Source organism: Gymnodraco acuticeps, unplaced genomic scaffold (assembly GCF_902827175.1).
Source record: "Gymnodraco acuticeps unplaced genomic scaffold, fGymAcu1.1, whole genome shotgun sequence".
In the NCBI taxonomy this organism is placed as follows: domain Eukaryota; kingdom Metazoa; phylum Chordata; class Actinopteri; order Perciformes; family Bathydraconidae; genus Gymnodraco; species Gymnodraco acuticeps.
In genome coordinates, this window is record NW_022991443.1 from 564,647 (window position 1) to 584,591 (window position 19,945).

A 19,945-nucleotide genomic window follows, 5' to 3' on the forward strand; every position below is an offset into this window, starting at 1 on the left:
ATGCAGATCTGCTAGCTAGCTAACGTAGCTAACCTAGTCATTTTAATTACAGCCTACAGACAAAATACTTAGCCTACAACTATGAAACAGACCAACACTGCAACACAACAGTGACGGTTGGCCAATTGTATAATCCCTGAATGTAGACCATAGACTGTATATATAAATGTAGATGTAGACCCACGCTGTGCATCACTTTTTAGTGTCCCCGGTTTCCGTTGTGTTTTTTTGTATTTGCAGCGTTTTGCAATTGCAGACTAGTGCTTTGTATTTGCATCGCTTTCAGTTAACCATGTGCATGTTTCGTAAGGTTGATGAAGTTGGTTTGCATGTGTTTTGGCAGATTTGGGGTTATATCATCGTTTGTCAACCTGCAGCGTGGTTCTCCTTAGGAAGTGTTTTGGGCTGTTGCCACTGTTGGTCAGATTCTCCTGATTGTCTTCATAAAAGTGTTACTTTTTTATTAATGGATTTTATTCTAGCTGCTTCTCTTGAGAATAACTATTCAGAGTTTTTTTCTCTTCCCTTCCCACTTTCTGTTTAGCCCAGCAGAAGCCAAGGCCTGCCCTTGGCCTTGATGTTGACCTTTGACCCTTTGCCTCTGCTGACCTCCACCCTCAGTGACCGAGTTCGAGCGGCTCCTGGGAGGCCCTGACAGCCGTGTTGTTTTTCATCATTAGCAGATTCACGCTGGCCTTTCAGATGCACCCTCCTCCCCCAAAACACCCACGCACACACACAAACTTTCCCCTTACTATTAAACATAATGCAATCACACACACTCAGAACAGTAAGGGCCCACCCACCAAGGAAGCAAGGTCAGTACAGAAAACATCATGGGTTCACTGTGTGTGTGTATTTTGGGGTGGAGGATTGTGAAACAGTGGCAGAGAGATTGTGAAGGGGGTCGGGGAGTTAGCAGGAAGAGCCAGTGATAGGGAGCATGAGCATCCATCCATCACAAGGGATGAACAAGAAGCTGTTTATAAACACTCTATACTGGGAATTTTTTAATGAGATGGTTTCAGTTCCTAAAAGCAGGGCAGAGGGGGTCTCAGAGGTTGGCAGTTCAAATCCCTAGTGCAACCAGTAAGCCTCATCCTGGGAAATGTCATAGGGAATTTTTGATATTTTCAATTCTGACGTACGTCGGGACATGTAGCCTAAAAACGCTATTGTTCCCTGGCCTACCTTTTCATGTCTCCCCAATTATTGCCCATCAAATGTCTGTTAATGATTCACCTTCTCAATGACACTTTTTTTCTTTCTGAAAGTAGAAAAAAGAGGATCTTTGGTCGGGTTCCCACATGTCCAACTAAAACACACATCAAGAGCAGCTGTCTGTTTACTCTGTGTGTGTGTATGAGGTTTGAGTCTGGGCTGGACTACAAAAAAGTGAGAGAGTCGGACAAAAGGGAGAGGACATCGGGACGCTCGGGCGCATTAAGAAGGCTTCCATCATCAACGGTGAGTCCACAATCCAGATAACTGCAACATAAACAGAATTGTTCATAAAATATCACAATGAAGTTTTATATTTGTATTTCTTTCTGCTGTACTGATTTCAACGCTCAATTGCCATTTCAATGCAATTCCAGCCAGGATAGATCTGCAATGCATTTCATTACAGATGTTGCTCATGATGGCCAGTTGAGCATGCTGCATTTAGGTCTGTTGCAACTACCATATGACAATTTACATTCCTACTCATGATAGCCAACCCCCCCACCACACTCGCTAACATACGCTCAGACATAAGCTATCGACTTTACTCACGAACACAGAGGCCACTTTTAAAGTGAGCGTTGGTTTCCTGCGAGGATCAGTAAACAATCCGGGCCGTTATCGAGCTGCAGCTACCAGCCACAAGCTCTCTGATAAAGGAGCTGGTTTCATGAAGAAAAAAAACAGGATTTATGATGTGTTGAATTTATCTTCAGGCTTGTTCTCTGAGTGATTCAGGAGTAATGAGTTTAAGTTACTTAAGTTTCCAGAGTTTTAAACGTTGCTGTATTTCTCTGGTGTTCACCTCATCATTGTGTCATTGTGTTGAGGAATCTTTCCACAGAAACAAAACTAATTTAACTAAAGCGCCAGAGTCTAATTGAACTAACCGTGCCCTAAAAATATTTCCCTCCACTTCCTGCTCTTTTTTTGAATGACACTCCTCATGTCATCTTCAGGCTTGTGTCCAACAGTGTGACACCTCAATAAGATCCATGGTGACATTTGCACACTCTCAGATATTGTCCCCATCGTTTAGTGTCACTCCCAGCTCTGCTGCCTGCACTCCCAGAGGTCGGAGTCAGCTTGTTGTGCCTCCTCCTCACATTTTGGGACACAACATCGCTATTAACTGGGAATTAAGAGCCTCTACTTTAGCAATTCAATTACATTTTTTGCATTCATCAAGATTTCTTTAGCATTATCAAGAAACCTAGAACGGATCTGGAGCCGCCCTCCACCAAGGCCAAGTGCTCTATCTCACAATATGTTAGTAAAGTTATTGTATCTGTCCATAATTGTCCACTCCAAACTGTAATGGTCCATTACACCCTCCAAACAAGTATGATGAAATATATGCCATTACCATTCCTCTTATCCAAATCAAAGAACTAACCAAATTGAGAAATCTCCTCCATGCCAGGTAATTTAAATAAAATTAAACAAGGTTCTAACTAAAATAAAGTGAGTTGATGTTAAGTCATTGGTAGTTATACATTTGTAAGGCCATGCTAACACTGCTAACGACGCCGGTGATTCCCTGATGTTTCCTAAAAATATCTCAACAACCTTTTGATGACTTGGCATTCGATTTGGTCAACATATTATAACGTTCAAGGTTCCCAGAGGATGAATCCTACAGACCCCCTGACTTTTCTTCTGGCCCCTCCATAAGGTGGATTGCCATTCAATTTGGCACACAAATGCATGCCCCCCTTTTTGTGATAACTTTGATGGTCAACTGACCTTTCCTCTGGTGCGCTCACAAGGACTGATTTTTTATTTACGCAATACTTTTTACATTTATGAATGGTAATACCTGCAGAAATTATTACATTCCCATGATTTAAAGCTGTACTTTGTGTTGAGTGCTAATTAGAAAATGTTAGCATGCTAATGTGCTAACTAAGATGGTGGAAATGGTTAAACAAAACTATGTCAACTTTGTCAATGTTAGACAGTTTGGCTATCGTGTTGATGTTCAGCTCAAGGCTGTGATGTATTCAGTATAGGCCTATACATAGACCGAAATATCCGTAGTCTAGTAGAATTACAACACTGAGAAACAGAATAATAACATTACATCAATAAAGCTTTGAATTGCTCCTGTAATGCTGTTTACCTTTATCTTTATGTAATCCTAAAACATTCAAAGTATTATATCAATGTAGTTATTAGACATTTGATTCGTCACCATGTGTGTTAAATTCATCCAATCAGTTTGTTTTCGACACATTTAAGCTTGTTGCTTCTTTCTCTCTCTCTTAGTTTGTGTTTTTCGCTGACAGAACAATTTATTGATCGTCGAGCACTGTAGTCACATGTGTACCAGTTTACCCTTTGGACACAATCTTTAGAGGAATGACACGGTGCAGTTAGCAACCGAATTCCACTGAGATCGATCGTGATTACTACATTGAAGGCTGCAGTTTCAGTGGGCCTTCTCACCCTCCCTGCTCTCCCCCGGTAGTTCCTGGCTCCCATAATGAGTCAGTGAAAGCCATGATATGAGGGTGGGAGTACGCCGTTAATCCTCAGTAAGCATGCTGCATGTCAAACAGGCCTGCTCACAGATTTACAGGACAGCGTAGAGGTCTCTTCCCTGTCTCTCCTCTGGTGGTTCAGGCCTCGACTCCTCTCGCTCTGCCCCGGCCTGGTTAACTGTCTGAGGGGGAGGCGGAGGTCCCCGAGCCCCTTAAATCTAAATGCTGTCCAATATTAACTGCAGCACAAACAGAACAGCGGTAAACAAAAGAGCAGAGTAAACACACTCCCGTAGGCTTAGAGGACAAACATGGACACACACACACACACACACACACACACACACACACACACACACACACACACACACACACACACACACACACACACACACACACACACACACACACACACACACACACACACACACACACACACAACGCATTAATGGGATAGTTCAGAATATCTTAAAGTGGTGTTGTATTAGATAGCTATGAATCCCAACCAAGGTATTAAAGGTGTTTTAACTTTCCTGTATTGTTTTATATAGGTTTTTTGCGTATAAATTGTCCGCAAATGCTCTAATCCAAACGTATCCATTGGACTCCTTTGTTTACTTCCATAATTTATTGACATCACTATGTACCACTCGTGCTGCTATTGGCTAGTGCTTCAACACTGTACGTGATAGGCTAAGGGGCGGGACATCTCCAACACATCTCAAAGCGGTTGACCAATCACAACCGAACCTCTCAATTAACCAATCAGAGCAGACTGGGCTCTGGTTTTAGACAGAGGGTGAAAAAAGTGGCTGCCGCACAGGCAGTATGAGAAAAATAAAGACCTTTTGAACATTAAAGGATGTTAACATGTCACAGTAGAGACATAAAATGCAAATATGAAGCTGAAAATGAGCAAATTAAGGCCCCTTTGAGTACAGTAGAACAGGAGTACCAGCACATTAGGCAATTTACTGTTCTTTAGGAAGCCCTGAAAAAGCTATACAAATCTATTATAATTCAAGTTTACACTATTAAAAATATTTTCAATGTTTACCTTGCTGACTGGGCGCAAGGGAACTTAAGCCTTACGTGTGCCATCCCTTAAAATCCAACAGAATTCATTGAAAAAACAGTAATTTTAGCAGACCTTACTTATTGCAGCAACATCTGTTCTGTGAGGTGAAGTTTCAGGTTTTATCAAAGGAGTCTGATGGCTTTCAAGAGAGAATTAAGACAAAGTAAAGTGGTGAAAATATTGAAAGTTTAAAGCACATTTAAACTGATATTGATATTTCAGGTGACTGACTATGTTCTGCTTCTGCTCCTCTTTACAGCAGTAGGCTACATTGCTTTGCTCAGCGCTGCTGCTCCTGTCTGTTTTTCCAAACTGGGGACATGCCAACTTTCATCCTACCTCATACAATACATAAAATCATCCAAACCATCCCTTTAAGACTTGTAACTTTTAACAATTGTTTTAATGACGTAAATGATTGTATGTGTCATCAGATTAAATTGACAAAATGTTCGCCTAGGCCAGCTGTTGCACTCTCGGATACATCCAATTAGGCCAAACCTTCACACACTCTGCCCATGAGGGATATGTCTCCCTCCATGCATCCCTGCAGCCTCTTAAGTCTCCGCCAGGTTTAGCTGTTTGGACCAAAGTCCCATCCCTGTCATCCTGGGTGTCCCTACTTTCCCTTTTGTCTACCCCCCTGAGGGGTGGTTAAGACCTCCTCCAGCACATCATCCACCCAGACCTCAGCCTCAGCTGCACTCGTCCTCTCTGCTTTTTTTAAAAATAGGCTGGGATATCAGTGTGGACAGCTTAGAGACCTGGACACATCTTGGGGATTGAGGAATGTCTCCCAGACCCTTCATATCTGTGTGAATCCTCCGAGTAATCTGTCTGTGTGTTTGTGTCCATGCATGTGTGTGTGTGTGGAGATAGATCCCGTATTACTAGCTGGAGAGAGGATCTTCTGTTCAGATGAGAGAGTGGACCGAGTTGGACATGAGTTTTTCGGCAGGGGGCTTTCTCTCCGCCTCGGATGGTTACTGCTCCACAGAGCCGCTCCAGTACTATGGTGAGTCCTCAGTGACACTTCTCTCCCTCCCTCCCTCCTGACTTTATTTTATTTTGCCTTTTACTTTCTCTTCTCCCTCTACTTCCGCTTTTTTCTGCTCTTTTAAAACAAAGTATGTGAAATAGAAACTCTTACAATAATAGATAAGACACTGAAGATGGACTAATTAGGATTTCTTAGTTAGACTGTTGGCGTTTTGACACTGGAAACAGGAAACACTGGATATGCTGTCATGCTTCGAAATGTGTTATGTGCTATCAATGTAACATTTTTAATGCAAAATACTTCCAGTGTTATCAGTCCATGTTCAATTAATTCAAATGAAGTTGTGTCATTGGTAGTTATAGACTTATCTGCAATATCAACAGATGCATCCTCTGTTTTATACTGTTGTCATTTGCTCTCTAACTGCAGATAGTTTTGGTTGAAATGCTCTTTGTTCTTCAGGTATTTACTGTGAATAAATAAATGTTCTATAACCACATTTATATAAAAAAAACACATCTCATCTGTAATGTGCCCATGCCCCTTTGCCCCTGGTTAATCCACAGACCATAGTTTGTATATTAGGGACTATTTCTTCAGTGGAATGTAGTTCCCAAACAAACTGTGGGTGAATTGACCCTAGTCTAAACTGTGAAAATATATTATGTTACTGAACAACATTAATGGCCATTTACAATTTATGGTATCAGAGGTGAGATGCCATTTGTTCTACATCTCAGAAAAAATTACTTTTTTAAAAAGACGTGTTGGTTGATTTGCGTCCGATATTGACTTATAGTCCCACGATGTAAAATGTGAACGATGAAAATATCCATTCTTCTTCTCAGAAATGAAAGATTGAGCTCATAGGCAAATCCATTAATTAAATCATTACACTCAGGGTTTTACTGCTTCATCTTGTTCTTGTATGACTAGGGGCCAACCTCCAGATGAGAAGTGAAACATTTGGGGTGCATAAAAGCTGCCTCCTATCTATATTTCAACAAGGGCAAGTCAACCGGTTGGAAGAAAAAGTCCAATTGAATAGAAGTCTATGAGAAAATGACCAAGTTGTAGGGTGACCAGGTGACAACAAATCACATGTGGGACAAAGAGTGTGTTTGTGTGGGACAATGCGGGACATGCTACTGCGATGGTAACGTAAAGTAGTACAATATGACCTCCATCTAACCCTAACAAATTAAAATGTCTATTGAAACTATAGCCTATAAATATGAATTACATTGTTTGCACAAACTATGAAGTAAAGAGCTTAAAAACATTCAGTTTGAATGGACCTGGTCACCCTACCAACTTCTCACTTGATGTTTTTACTTCAGTATACCATTTCCTAAAAAAGTGTCAAATTCGAAAGCTTTAACCCGCAGTCCACAAACCAATCAGGGACGTCACGGTGACTTGAGCTTATGGTGGCTAATGTTAGCTTAAGCAAACTACGGGTAGATATTGCTGTAAAACAGTCTGCTGACATTGTGAATGTTTTTTTACTTTTATATTTCTACTGTAACATCACATTTGCTCATTTAACATCATACTGTGATTGTCACAAAGTGTTGATTTAAATAAGTAGTTAATTATTGTGTTGCACAATGAGGACGTGACTGCTCTCTCACAGTTGATGAATGAACACCAAGCGTTTATTTACCGCCTTTGAGAACTTGCTGACATGAGGAGAATAGTTTTTGAGGAGGTTCAGCCGGTGTGCATCAGAGGATCTATTTATACTGACATGTATCATCAACAAGTCCCCCAGTTGTCTCCCCTCCCGGACCTCGGAGCAGAGGGAGGCGGGGGGCTATGGGGGGTCGCTTGCTGGTGTTGTTTTGCTCCCTGGTGTGCGTGGGATGGAAGGGAGGCTGAGGAGTGTTTAGACAGTGTTCAAATGGTTTACAAACAGTGTGGAGCACAGCTCTGTTACATGCAGAGAAACCAAGGACCCCCCCAACCGTGGTCCACACAGTCTGCTGAAGACAGGAAACATCTGGAGAGAGAATGACAGAGAGGACAAAAGGAAGGAGTGAGGGGGGGTGGTGACAATTACTCAGGACAAGGGTGTTGATCACTACATACACTGGTTTCTACTTCTACTCTCATCTGTCTTTTTATACAAACACTGGGGTCTCAAATCTGAACATTTTAAAGACTAAAGATCGTAAGGGCGATGCTGGCTGTGTTTTTTGGTGAGAAAGTTTCACCAAACATCTTGTGGATATGGGAGAAAATATTTCATGTGTTTGGGTGATGAGGAGATAAGCCGGGAACATGGGATGTGTTACTTTTTTCTGAAAACGCTGTAACTACAAGAGAGCGAGATATTTCAGAAGTCTAACTGAGACTCGATATTAGAGGGTCAGGAAAATAACCCTGATTCGGACATCGCAACCTTTGTCAGTTTTGCCATTTTGCTGCTAAACCCTTCGTTAATACAGTTGGGAACCATAATTGGGGCGGGAGAGCAAAAGGTTTCGATTAAACAGAAAACATTTTTTTTTTAAAGGCTAAACCCTAACAAATGGCAATTTAAGCTGAATATTTTGTATTTGAATTTGACAGAGGTGGGAAGTAACTAAGTACATTTACTCAAGTACTGTACTTAAGTAACATTTTGAGGCACTTGTGCTTTACTTGAGTATTTCTATTTTATGCTACTTTGTACTTTTACTCCACTACATTCATTTAATACATTTATTTAATTTGCAGATTTGGATGAATGATGTGAAATATAATCAACCCTTGCATCAGTCAAAGTAACACTTTAATGCATCAATAGATATAAAACACATCATATATATTATTCTGAAATGGGCCAATCTGCAGAATCACTACTTTTACTTTTGCTACTTTGAAGGGCCCATGTCATGGCCATTTCTACTGATCATAATTCCATTGTTGAGGTCTACTAAAATAGATGTATACTGTGCAATACTGTGCATCTCTATATAGTATGTGTATTCACCGGTATTCACTCTCTGTCCTAAACGGCTTGTTGGAGCTCCTGCCCCCCCTCCCTGTGAGCCCAGTGTGCTCTGATTGGTCACGACGTTGAGAGGCTCGTTGCTGCTACGAGCTGCTGCGAGGAGCGGACAGGCTTCCGGGTTGGCGATACAGCGAGAACAAGCGAAACTCATCCTGAGCACACACAAACACTCACAGCCGAAGTAAAAACAATAAGTGTGGCTTGATATTGAGTAAGAAAAAGGTTTATAACGCTGTGAGCATGGGTCTGCGGAGAGCATTTCTCCGCAATCCCAACTTAGCAGCCCGAAAAACGTTTACCCATTTAAACAGTCGTGGTAGATACCTTGTTTGTTTTAAACATCATAAATACACAAACAACAATGAATACTTACAGGTTGTGTACCCGAATCTCCCGCTAGTCCAAACAAAGTAGTGCCCTACGCTGTACATATCCGGCATGAATTGCTGAAAGGTTTGGGAAGCTTTGTTTCGTGAAATGCTGGCAGAGGGTGCGCCCTCTGGGTATCCCCACATCAGAGTAGGAAGTAAATGAGAAATCTACAACGAGGCGTTTTGGGGCAGCATAGACTGTTATAGTTTTACTCCCTACGGCCTACAGGGTGTACTTTGAGGGTTTTTGACTCTGCAGACCGTTTACGTGCATAAAAACCTTCATAACACACAAGGGGACGGGTAATAACCGGAAAAACATGACATGGGACCTTTAAGTAGTACTTTTCCACAATTTGTTGTTCAAAGTTGCATACAATAATTGGAATGTGTTTTAGGAAAGCTACTGCAGATGTTATTATTGTCATTATGGTTATCTCCCTCAAGCCATACTAGAGACTTGACATGATTTTGACCATTATTACGTTTACATCTGGCTCCTGTGATTCAATCACTTATCACCTTAGCTTAAAAAAGCTAAATGGAGTGTTGGATGGTTTCCCTGTCAAAGCTTAAAGGCACACTTCGACCCTAATTTGACCCCACATTATCAGATTGACATTAGCCCTCATCTTGCCACATGTTCAATCATTTTAACCTCTATCTCCAGCAGTCCTGAGACTCCTGACAGTCAGCTGGCTCTCTGTTTAATCGGCTCCTAACAGATCCCACAGTCGTCCTGGTCCAGCTGCTCTTTCAGAGGCTGCCAGTGGTCACACATGTTTTCTCAAAGGAGACAGGACGAGCAGAAAACAAGCTGCTGATCCACACTCAAAGACGTTTCAGCCCATCACAACACTGAACAACCACTACAGGGCTGCATGAAACCTCCCAAAAAGGGGATCAAAAAATCCTAAATGGCACTGGGAGCTCTCAGCTGCATCCTGTTGCGGAAAGTTCAAAAGATTTAGAAAGATTTTTATTATTTCCCCAAAGAGCCATAGAAGCAGTGAAGTCACACAAGTCACGTAAGAATACATTCCTATGACGCACTTTGTAAAGGCGTTTAGTTGACGCTTGAAATGTTCATTCATGACTCTCGCCATTTATTTTGTTGTTTTCAGTATGTGTGACCCGTTTGAACTGTTTATGGTGTTGACCAGATTCCACATTTAAGAGACCTGTTGGGTCATGATGCTCCTTATGTGTGTTTTATCCAGCTCTCTGTATCATGCTTGCAGTTTGACTAGAAAGCAGTGGCTTCTCTTTGAACAGAAAACACAAGCAAGAGCACATTTACACCCGACTGTCGTCCCGTCACTGGCTTTCTTTATTTTAAGGATTGATTTTAAGTCTTTATTGTTTGCTGACAAATCGATTGCAGGCTGGCTCCAACCTGACCTCTCTCTGACCTTTTTCAACCACATCAAGGTCACTCAGGTCTGCTGACCAGTTATTTCTGGTTGTGCAAGATCATGATTGAAGCGCAGGGGAGGTCTCTCCCTAGACTCTGAAGAGTTACCTCTGCGTGTAAGGCTGGCTATACACTGCCTAATGTGTCAATATAGACATATGTATTCCTTGGGTTTTATTATAGTATGTGCTGCCTTATCACCTTTATTATAATGGTCATGTTTGTAAGGTTGGTTTGTCTGTCTTTCAGCAGGAAAACAGGAAACACTACTAGGTGAGGGTGTTGGAATGAGCCTAGAAATAACTCATTACATTTTAGAACCGATGTAAATCATGGGCCAGATGCACACAATCTTTTTTCCCTTTCAGAAATGGCCTCAGACCTTCTCGTTCTTTATTTAAATGTAACTAGTCTTTTGTCTTAAAGTGGTCACTGTGTGTTTCATTTGTTATTTTCTGAGGGATTCTTTTATTTTTTGGTGTTGGCCATAACTGAAAGTTCCTTTACATGTGGCCTTTAAATGTCAGATCAGGCTGCCTAAAAATGGTTGCTAGCGTCCTTGCTGGAAAAACTGAATCAGATCGCAAAGATACAAACAAAATACAAAGAGCCTCATTTGAGTTTGCAGCTTTACAAAGTTTATTCATTTCTAAAACTTTCTTTTTCCATGTCAGACATGCTGGCGGACCCTATGGGCTACCCCCTGCAGGACCCTGACCTCCAGCTGCTCCCTTACAGCCAACAACAGTACAGCCCTGCCAACCTACCCTTCTCCCTCTATGGCTCTCCACCTTCCTCCACCTCCTCTCCCTCCTCTTCCTCTTCCTCCTCACAGCCCTGCCACCTCCCCTACCACTACAGTCATCATTGTCTGGAGGCCCCCTGTGACCCCAGCCCGGAGCCCCACTGCAGGGGCCTCGCTCAGGGGCTCGGAGCGGTGGGACTGCCCCTGGGGCGGAGGACGCGGGTGGGGTGTGGAGGGAAGGGCAGAGGCCAGGAGGAGCTGTGTGTGGTGTGTGGAGACAAAGCGTCAGGGTATCACTACAACGCTCTGACCTGCGAGGGGTGTAAAGGTAGTTCTCACTTTTTTATGCTGTTTTTTTATTTCTTGGAAAGGTTTTTTTTTTTTAACCTCGCTCTCTTTCCTTGTCTTGACTTGCAGGTTTCTTTAGGCGTAGTGTAACCAAAAAGGCGGTGTATCACTGTAAGAGTGGCGGTGGCTGTGAGATGGACATGTACATGAGGAGGAAGTGCCAAGACTGTCGGCTCAGGAAGTGCCGCGCTGTGGGAATGCTGGCTGAGTGTAAGCAAGCACCATTGCCCTTTTAATATGTGAAATTAAATATTCAACTTTATGTTATAAAAGAAAGAAAATAATGTATATATCATCCTTAAACAAAATGTTTTTATTTAACTCAAAATGCCCATTTTCTTCTCAGGCCTTCTGACGGAGGTGCAGTGCCAGTCCAAGCGGCTGAGGAAAGGAGGAAGGGCAGAGGACAGGAGGAAGAGGAGAGCCCAGAGAGCAGGAGGGTCAGCTCCACCAGCAGGCTACCTGGACAGGTAGAGAGCAGGACTCACTCTGATTGGATGGTTGCCATTTATTTTCATGCTAGCTTCATAGCCCTACGGATCACAGTGTTGATCTGTCAATTGGAGAATTCTGGTCCAGACTGAAATTGGGCAACAGTTCCTGGAGGTACTGCTATGCCACTTTGTACAGACATTCATGGTCCCCAGAGAATATATAATACTGACTTTGGTTATCCCCTTTCTTACTTTCTTTCTTTACATTTTGGAATTCAAACTCTTAAAAGCTCCTAAAAGAAGTCTATATCATTTTTGTAGCCAAAATGCTCCGATCTTTAAGAACCATTCCATTGGAAACTTTTTAAATGGTTTGATCCCATGGCCATTGCAACAAATATCCATGCATTATATTGTATAGTGCTTTGATCTTGAGTCCTGGCTTCATAATTGTATAGTTGTTGTTACTGTTTTCCATCAGATTTTTTTTTTATTTTAATGTCGAAATTGATCTGATGGAAAACATATTATGGCCATAAGCAGTCTTGCTCATTGATTCACAACATGTGCCTACAACGGCCTGATACATAAGCATAGAAGCCGCAGGCAGAAAAGCTATGGCTCTTGGCAAATGTATATTGTTTCAGAGTATTTCCTCAAATCGCCCAGCCCCTGTTGGTTAAACAGTCGGATTGTCATATGTTTTTTAGTTATCAAATGATCAGGTTGGTTGTTTGTTAAGTGGTTGGTTGCCTGCCGACAACATCTTTGGTTATATAAATGGTTCAAAATATGATCACATTTTTTTTTTTTAAGGTTTGAGTATATTTGGCCAACATGTTGTTTTGTTACATCTCTAATTGGTTTGTTGGATAGGTAATTTGATGAATCAAATATCAGTTGTATAGCTGGTTGGATGATCAAGCACACCTGTATAAGACAATGGTAAACTCCCCTTCCCCTTAAGGTGGTCAGATTTAAACAACATCATTTAGCTATTTCGTTAATGGTCATTTGTTAACTTTGTTTTTGCTCCAGGCTTTGTCTGTCAGTTTAACCCGAGAACAGAGGTACATTGTGGACCGGTTGGCGGAGGCCCATCGACTGTACAGAGCACAGGACACCAGCGACTGCAGGGTGGGTCACACATATGTGGAACAATCATGTGTACATCTGAAAGCTAAAAGAGATATATTCTTCATGTTGGTTGATCTTGTGCTCTGTGCTCAGTTTGAATGGCCATGTACAGAAGAAATGGAGGGCTTGTCTGATTTCATATCTCCCCACATGCAAAGACTGCTACAGTTTGCCAGGACAGTGCCAGGTAAAGTGGAGAACATCTATATAAAGTATATTTTAATACAATAAATACATATGTTTATAATATTAATATAGTCTCTTATTAATGGGAAATATTCTCAAAGGAAAAGGACACTCAAATGTCAAAGAGTTTAGTAGGAATTTATCACATTCTGTAATAAATGATACAATCCTGTAACCATAAAACACACAAAATCCACATTTAAAAACAAATCATGGTGTTCCCCTCACAGGTTTTGATCTCCTGGATTTTTCAGACCAGAGATCTCTGTTGTCTGTCTCTTCATTGGAGGTCATGTTCCTGCTCTCCGCTCAGCTGTTCTCCCACAACCCAGCATGCCCCAGTCCAGGTGAACACACACACACACACACACACACACACACACACACACACACACACACACACACACACACACACACACACACACACACACACACACACACACACACACACACACACACACACACACACACACACACACACACACACAACACACACACACACACCACCTCCCACTTGAGAGTTCAGTCTACGGAAGCCCTGAGGGACATAACATGGATTTTTTTTATTGAAACAGGGGGAAATAAAGTTATTTTACTTGAATCTAGTTAAAAAGTGACTTGTTTATATGATTTGAGCGAAAACAGATTGGATAAAAAATTGGATGGTGACATTTTTAAATTGTCAGGATTCTTTTATAAAGTGTTTGTCGTTGTAATACTCATTTTGTTATGTTAACTAACTTTAGGTTGTTCTTTGGCAAGGGATGCATTTGAATAAGCATTAATTAGCCGTAAGCATTACCTCAAAAGACAAATGGACAATTAAACTAGCCGTTAGTGTTACCAAGGTGGTGTACTTCAGCCTCCTCTGCGCGAAAGGAGCATTACAACAACACTTAAAATACATTTTTACCTGGCAAAACATTTATATATAAACATACCACCTATTTTGTAGATTAAATAAAAAGATGATTTTGGAAAAACCCTTTTATTTCCCCATAAAAACAGAAATGACAACAATAAGATCAGACTTAAAAAATGGAAAAAATAAAATGTCATAGCTTTGTGGCTTCCAAACACTTCATTGAAAACAATTGACTATTTTTCTCTTTCATCAGCCCTGCAGATTTTTAGTATGTCATCACACAACTGGCTGAGAAATGTAGAGTCAAAGGAAAACGTCCACAGTAGGATGCTGCCAGTCAACTCAGGTACATGCAGACTCACTCAGAAAACATCTTAAAGGTTGGAAATTAAATACAGGTAAATTAAACAATATCCCATTTCCTGGTGTGAACAGGATGCAGTGAGAATCTCCTCGGGCCCGTTCTCAACTTCTTCCACAGCATGGCAGCGCTGCGGGTGACGGAGGCAGAGTACTCCCTGCTCACTGCGACAGCTCTGCTCTGCTCAGGTCAGACCAGAAACTCCCTCTGAAGGAAACTCTGGGATTTTAGCCTTTGCAGACCATTTACATGCACACACTATAAGGAAGGGAAAACCCAAAAGCATACAAGCCCCTCTTTATGTCTGTAGGATACCTTTTGTAAGCTCTGCCATTCCACAACACTTAATTCAGAGTGGTATTTTGATCATAGTGGTTTTTGCCTCCTATGATTTGCACAGTCAATATTTTTGCGATTCTGATGACATTCTGATTAATTGCTCCAAATAACACAAATTATAATAATTCAAATGAAGTGAAAATGAAACCTTCCTTTACCAGCTGCAACTTTAAAATGATTACATTAATGCATCACTTCTATTATACAATATTTATTTATTAATCATAGGGTTTTTAATTCTGAATTGAATACTTTTACTTCCGTTTGTTTATGTACATTTTGATCCAAATACTTTTTGAATGCAGGACTTTTACTATATTCTTTAAATTCAATTTTAAAAGGTCTAAGTACTTCTTCCACAACTGGTGACCGTAGACTTCATCAAGGCCTAAAATGGCTCTGCTGCTATTTTAAAAGCCTCACAACTCACAACTGGGGAAAATACAAATTTGTACCACAGGTTAAAGGTAGGTAAGTTTGAGAAACCGGCTTGAGATACACTTTTTGTTATATTATATGGAATGCTCTTAACATCCCGATAGCAATGAATATCTTAAGTGCTTTGACAAAAAATCCATAAAATAGTACTGTAAAAAGCATGACCAATCCAAAATAACTGGATGGCCTTCAGCCTTCCATCTGTGCACAAACGTATCTCGTGCCCTCATTGGTCATGTGCGCGTTTGTGTGTGTTGGAGGTGGGGCTCTGTAAGGAAGAGGCAGATTTTTTCCGGCTGTGTATTTTCAAATTCTAGTGCACTCGAGCTGGTTTCTCCAAAATTACCTACCCAAGCTGTGGTACAAATTTGTATTTTCCCCATTGAGTAGCTGAGTCATTCTACAGAAAAGGTGGAATCTGGGTGATACAAATCTGCTGAAATATATTCCTTCTAAACACATCTAAAACCTGTTAATTAGGGATGCTCCGATCGCCAATTTCGGGGCCGATCGCCGGAATCAGTATCGGCCGATACCGATCGCCGATTCGATTGAGTGGGCGGGGCCTAAATGGAAGATTTAAACATCACTTGAAATCTTCCATTTAAAGTGATGTTTAAAACTCAGTTAATGGGGCTCATTCACTGGAGCTTCCACAAACAACAATCAACTTAATTATTACATTCAAATGATGTACATTATTCAAGTTTACATTCACTTTGGATAATAACACGGGAGAAATTAGCGGAAGCGCTCTCTTTTCCTCTCTCCCTCTCTCTCTCCCTCTCCTGACAGCCTGTCAGTATCTCATGCAGCTCACTGATCCAGTAATGAGTGACCCGACAATGAAGAATAAATATATTTATAATAACTAGTTTAGCTTGTTCCAGAGGTAGATAAAATAGCTAAGTGTGTTAGGTCTAACTCTTACGGAGCCTACACACGGCGGCGTGCGTTGCCGCTTCAACGCTTCTGCCCATTCACTTTGAATGGGGTGACGTCACGATTCGCCGAACTGCATTGTGGGAGCAAAGCGTAGCTTCTCTCGCGGTGCTCGATGCAAAAGTAGAGCAATGTTCTACTTTTGCCGCCTCGACGGAGGCGTCAGCCAATCAAATCCCGCGTATGCAAATCTGACATTACAAGCGCTAGCCAATCAAACCGCGTGTATGTTGGGAGAGCCAGACCGCAGTTATTTCCCATATGTCAAAAAATGGAGAAGAAAATGATCGTGGCGGTACTATATGACCAGTCCCTCTTTACATACAGGGATACAAACCGGAGGAGGCCAGGCATGGGGGGAGGTGGGCAGAGACAGTGGGTGAAACTGGTAGGTTTTCGCCTGTTTGGGGAGTTTATATCCAGTGTACTTCGTTTGAATGGACAGCTAGCAAGCATAGACAGTATATTTAGCCAGCATGGATGTAGCATGAATGCTTTGCTTTGTATGTCTGGGGCGGGACATTCATGTGATTGGTTGTTGGTCGCGTTGTTCGTAAAAAATCCCCAAGCTCCAGACACGCCCACCGCCAAGCGGTAATGCACGCCGCCGTGTGTAGGGGCCGTTACGGCCCGTCCACACAGCGGCGTGCGTTGAAGCTTCCAACGCTTCTGCCCATTCACTTTGAATGGGGTGACGTCACTTTTAGCCGAACTGCATTTTGGGAAGCGACGTGGAGCGTTGCTGGCGTAGCTGGCGTAGCTGGCATCAAAAGTTGAGCAATGTTCAACTTTTGACACCTCGACCCGTTTATGCAAATCTGCCAGTACAAGCACTAGCCAATCAAACCGCGTGTATGCTGGGAGAGACTACGCTGGTCATTTCCTCATATTCAAAAAAATGGAGGGAAAATTCATTATAGCGGTAGTGAATCACCCGGTGCTGTATGATCAGTCTCTGTTGATCTACCGGGATACAAACCGGAGGAGCGAGGCATGGAGGGAGGTGGCAGAGACAGTGGGTGAATCTGGTAGGTTTTCGCCTGTTTGGGGATTTTATATCCAGTTTACTTCGTTTTAAAATTGCTATTGCTTTGTATGTCGGGGGCAGGAGATTCATGTGATTGGTTGTTGGTCGCGTTGCTCGCAAAAAATCCCCAAGCTTCAGATACGCTCACCTCCAAGCGTCAACGCACGCTGCTGTGTGGACGCTCCGTTACGGTACGTCCACACAGCAGCTTTTCAAAAATCTTGAAAATCTTGGAGCTGGGCGTGTCTGAAAGCTTGGGGATTTTTTGCGAGCAACGCGACCAACAACCAATCACATGAATCTCCCGCCCCCGACATACAAAGCAAAAAAAACCCGGGGATTTTATGCGAGCAATATATATATATATATATATATGAACTCCCCAAACAGGCGAAAACCTACCAGTTTCACCCACTGTCTCTGCCACCTCCCTCCATGCCTGGTTCCTCCGGTTTGTATCCCGTTAATAGTTCTGGTCGTAAAGAACCGGGTGATTTGCTACCGTAATTTCTCGTTTGGAATATGAGGAAATTAACTGCGGTATGGTTCTCCCTGTGTGTGTGTTTCGCTGCGCTTACCGGTCCGGCGGGCGGAGCTGCAGGATTTGTGCTTCACACACGTTGCATACCGCTATTTTATTGTCTTTTTCGGACACCTTAAAATAATGCCAGACCGGTGAAGCCATTTTGGCGAGCTTGTTTTGCCGCACACAGAGAAAAGTGTCATGTATTTTACGTCATGCGATCGGCATGTTTAGAGAGCACCGATCGATCGGTAGAGTGAGTATCGGCCGATATCGATCGGAGCATCCCTACTCTTAACTTGATGAATCCACAACAAGTAGAGCTTAAAGTATTTTTTATTATTTTTATACATTATAGAAAGCATATTTATATAGGAACGTCACTGGGGTTACGTGTTACCAGGAAGAAGAGTAACACCAGTGACGGTAACAATAGAAAACACTACAATTTTAACAAAATGGCTGCCATGTGTCAGACCAAATATGGCTTCAGTCAATATCAAAATCGTTTAACTCTTCAATACAATACATTTTCCCATTCAAATGTTCACCCCCTAGGGCTTATGACATGAGTAACACTAATGACAGACTTGAAAGTAAAATTTGAAGATAAAATGACACCTTTTAACAAACAAAGTAAGAAGTATTTGACTTTCCTTATGTCTTTGTCCACTGCACTGCCTCAAATGATCTCTTGTTAAAGGAGGCACTTCAGAGACAGTACATTACTTCAAAAATAAAGGCGTTTTGTGTAGCAGTAACACCAATGACGTAATTTTGGGTGACTGACATTTATTGGATATTATTAATAATAATTTGCGTTTTTTTACCATTTCAGTGTTATATTTAATGTATGTAATGTTATGTAAATATTAATGAGATTTATTTATAGAATTTTTTTAATTTTAAATGAAAACTACAGGCTCCACAAATCAAAGTGACAAGGCCCTTGAACTTGGCATTTTAAATAGCAATTTATGTATAAAACCATTTTTTAAATGTGTTATTTAGTACCATTGCAAAGACAATCTCTATTTATTCAACATATATAATAAATGTGAGTATTAGGTCAATGTCATGTATTTTGGTGTCTGCAAAAGTAAGTGACAGTACTTCCACCTTTTCTGTAGAATGACCCAGCTGTTTGGCATCTTGAATGAATCAGACAGATTTATGTTTAGGTCTTATTAACTGGCACCTCTCTGTCCTGCAGACCGAGCTTCCCTGCAGGCTGCCAGCTGTGTTGAGAAAATGCAGGAAATGATCCTGGACCTGCTGTCCAGAGTGTGTGGGGCCCAGGCTGGAGCTGCGCGAGGGGGACCACAGCGGTTTGGCCGCCTGCTGGGCAGACTGACGGAGCTACGGACCCTCCGTCACAACTACCTCCTCCTGACGAGACAGCAGCTCAGACAATGACTGGGAGGACATGGTGGAAATAGGGAAAAACAGCAACACAATTGCTGTAAGAGCTGGGCAATTTTACAAAAACATTTGCGAAATTCCAAGGTTTTATCTGATATTGATAAGCCTGTATTGGATTATATGGCCTCAACAACAAATCTTTGACCATTTGCTCAGCGGACAATAGTCCAGCTTTCATTGAGTTGAAGAAAGCTTTTGATGGGACTAAGATGTTTGCGGACTGCTAATTTGTTTGGACAAATATATTTTATAGGTACTTTTATAACTGGTGTATGCAGCTTACATGTAATTGTTACTCACTATGCTGTTGTAAAAATAAAACCAAAAGTTTGAGTGAAACCCGGGACTAAATGGACAATACTTTCTCCAGACCTGTTGGCTCTTTCAAACATTATAATCAAAAGGTAAGACAAAAAAATGTATACTGAAGTATGTCAGAAAATGGAATTACTGTCGGGAAAATAAATGAAGTCATTGTGTATTATGTTAATAAATATGCAAAACGTAATAGCATAGTTTTTCAAAAACATGTCAAAAGGCGCGTTCACACCGGAGTACTTCTCCCCGTACTTTTCCCGTTTAGTTCCGTTACCCTTGTGTCGCGTTCACA

The 19,945-nt window shown here is 41.7% G+C and overlaps 1 protein-coding gene across 1 annotated transcript; it reads left to right on the forward strand.

Moving 5' to 3' along the window:
* The first annotated feature begins 4,490 nt into the window (after positions 1-4,490).
* nr1h5 (nuclear receptor subfamily 1, group H, member 5) lies at positions 4,491-19,843 on the forward strand. Its single transcript, XM_034196352.1, is given in 11 exon segments — positions 4,491-5,800; positions 11,243-11,641; positions 11,731-11,871; positions 12,008-12,055; positions 12,058-12,131; positions 13,134-13,232; positions 13,326-13,419; positions 13,649-13,765; positions 14,537-14,629; positions 14,719-14,832; positions 19,127-19,843. Coding segments are annotated over 11 exon segments (1,479 nt in total). The 5' UTR covers positions 4,491-5,703; the 3' UTR covers positions 19,330-19,843.
* Positions 19,844-19,945: the final 102 nt, after the last annotated feature.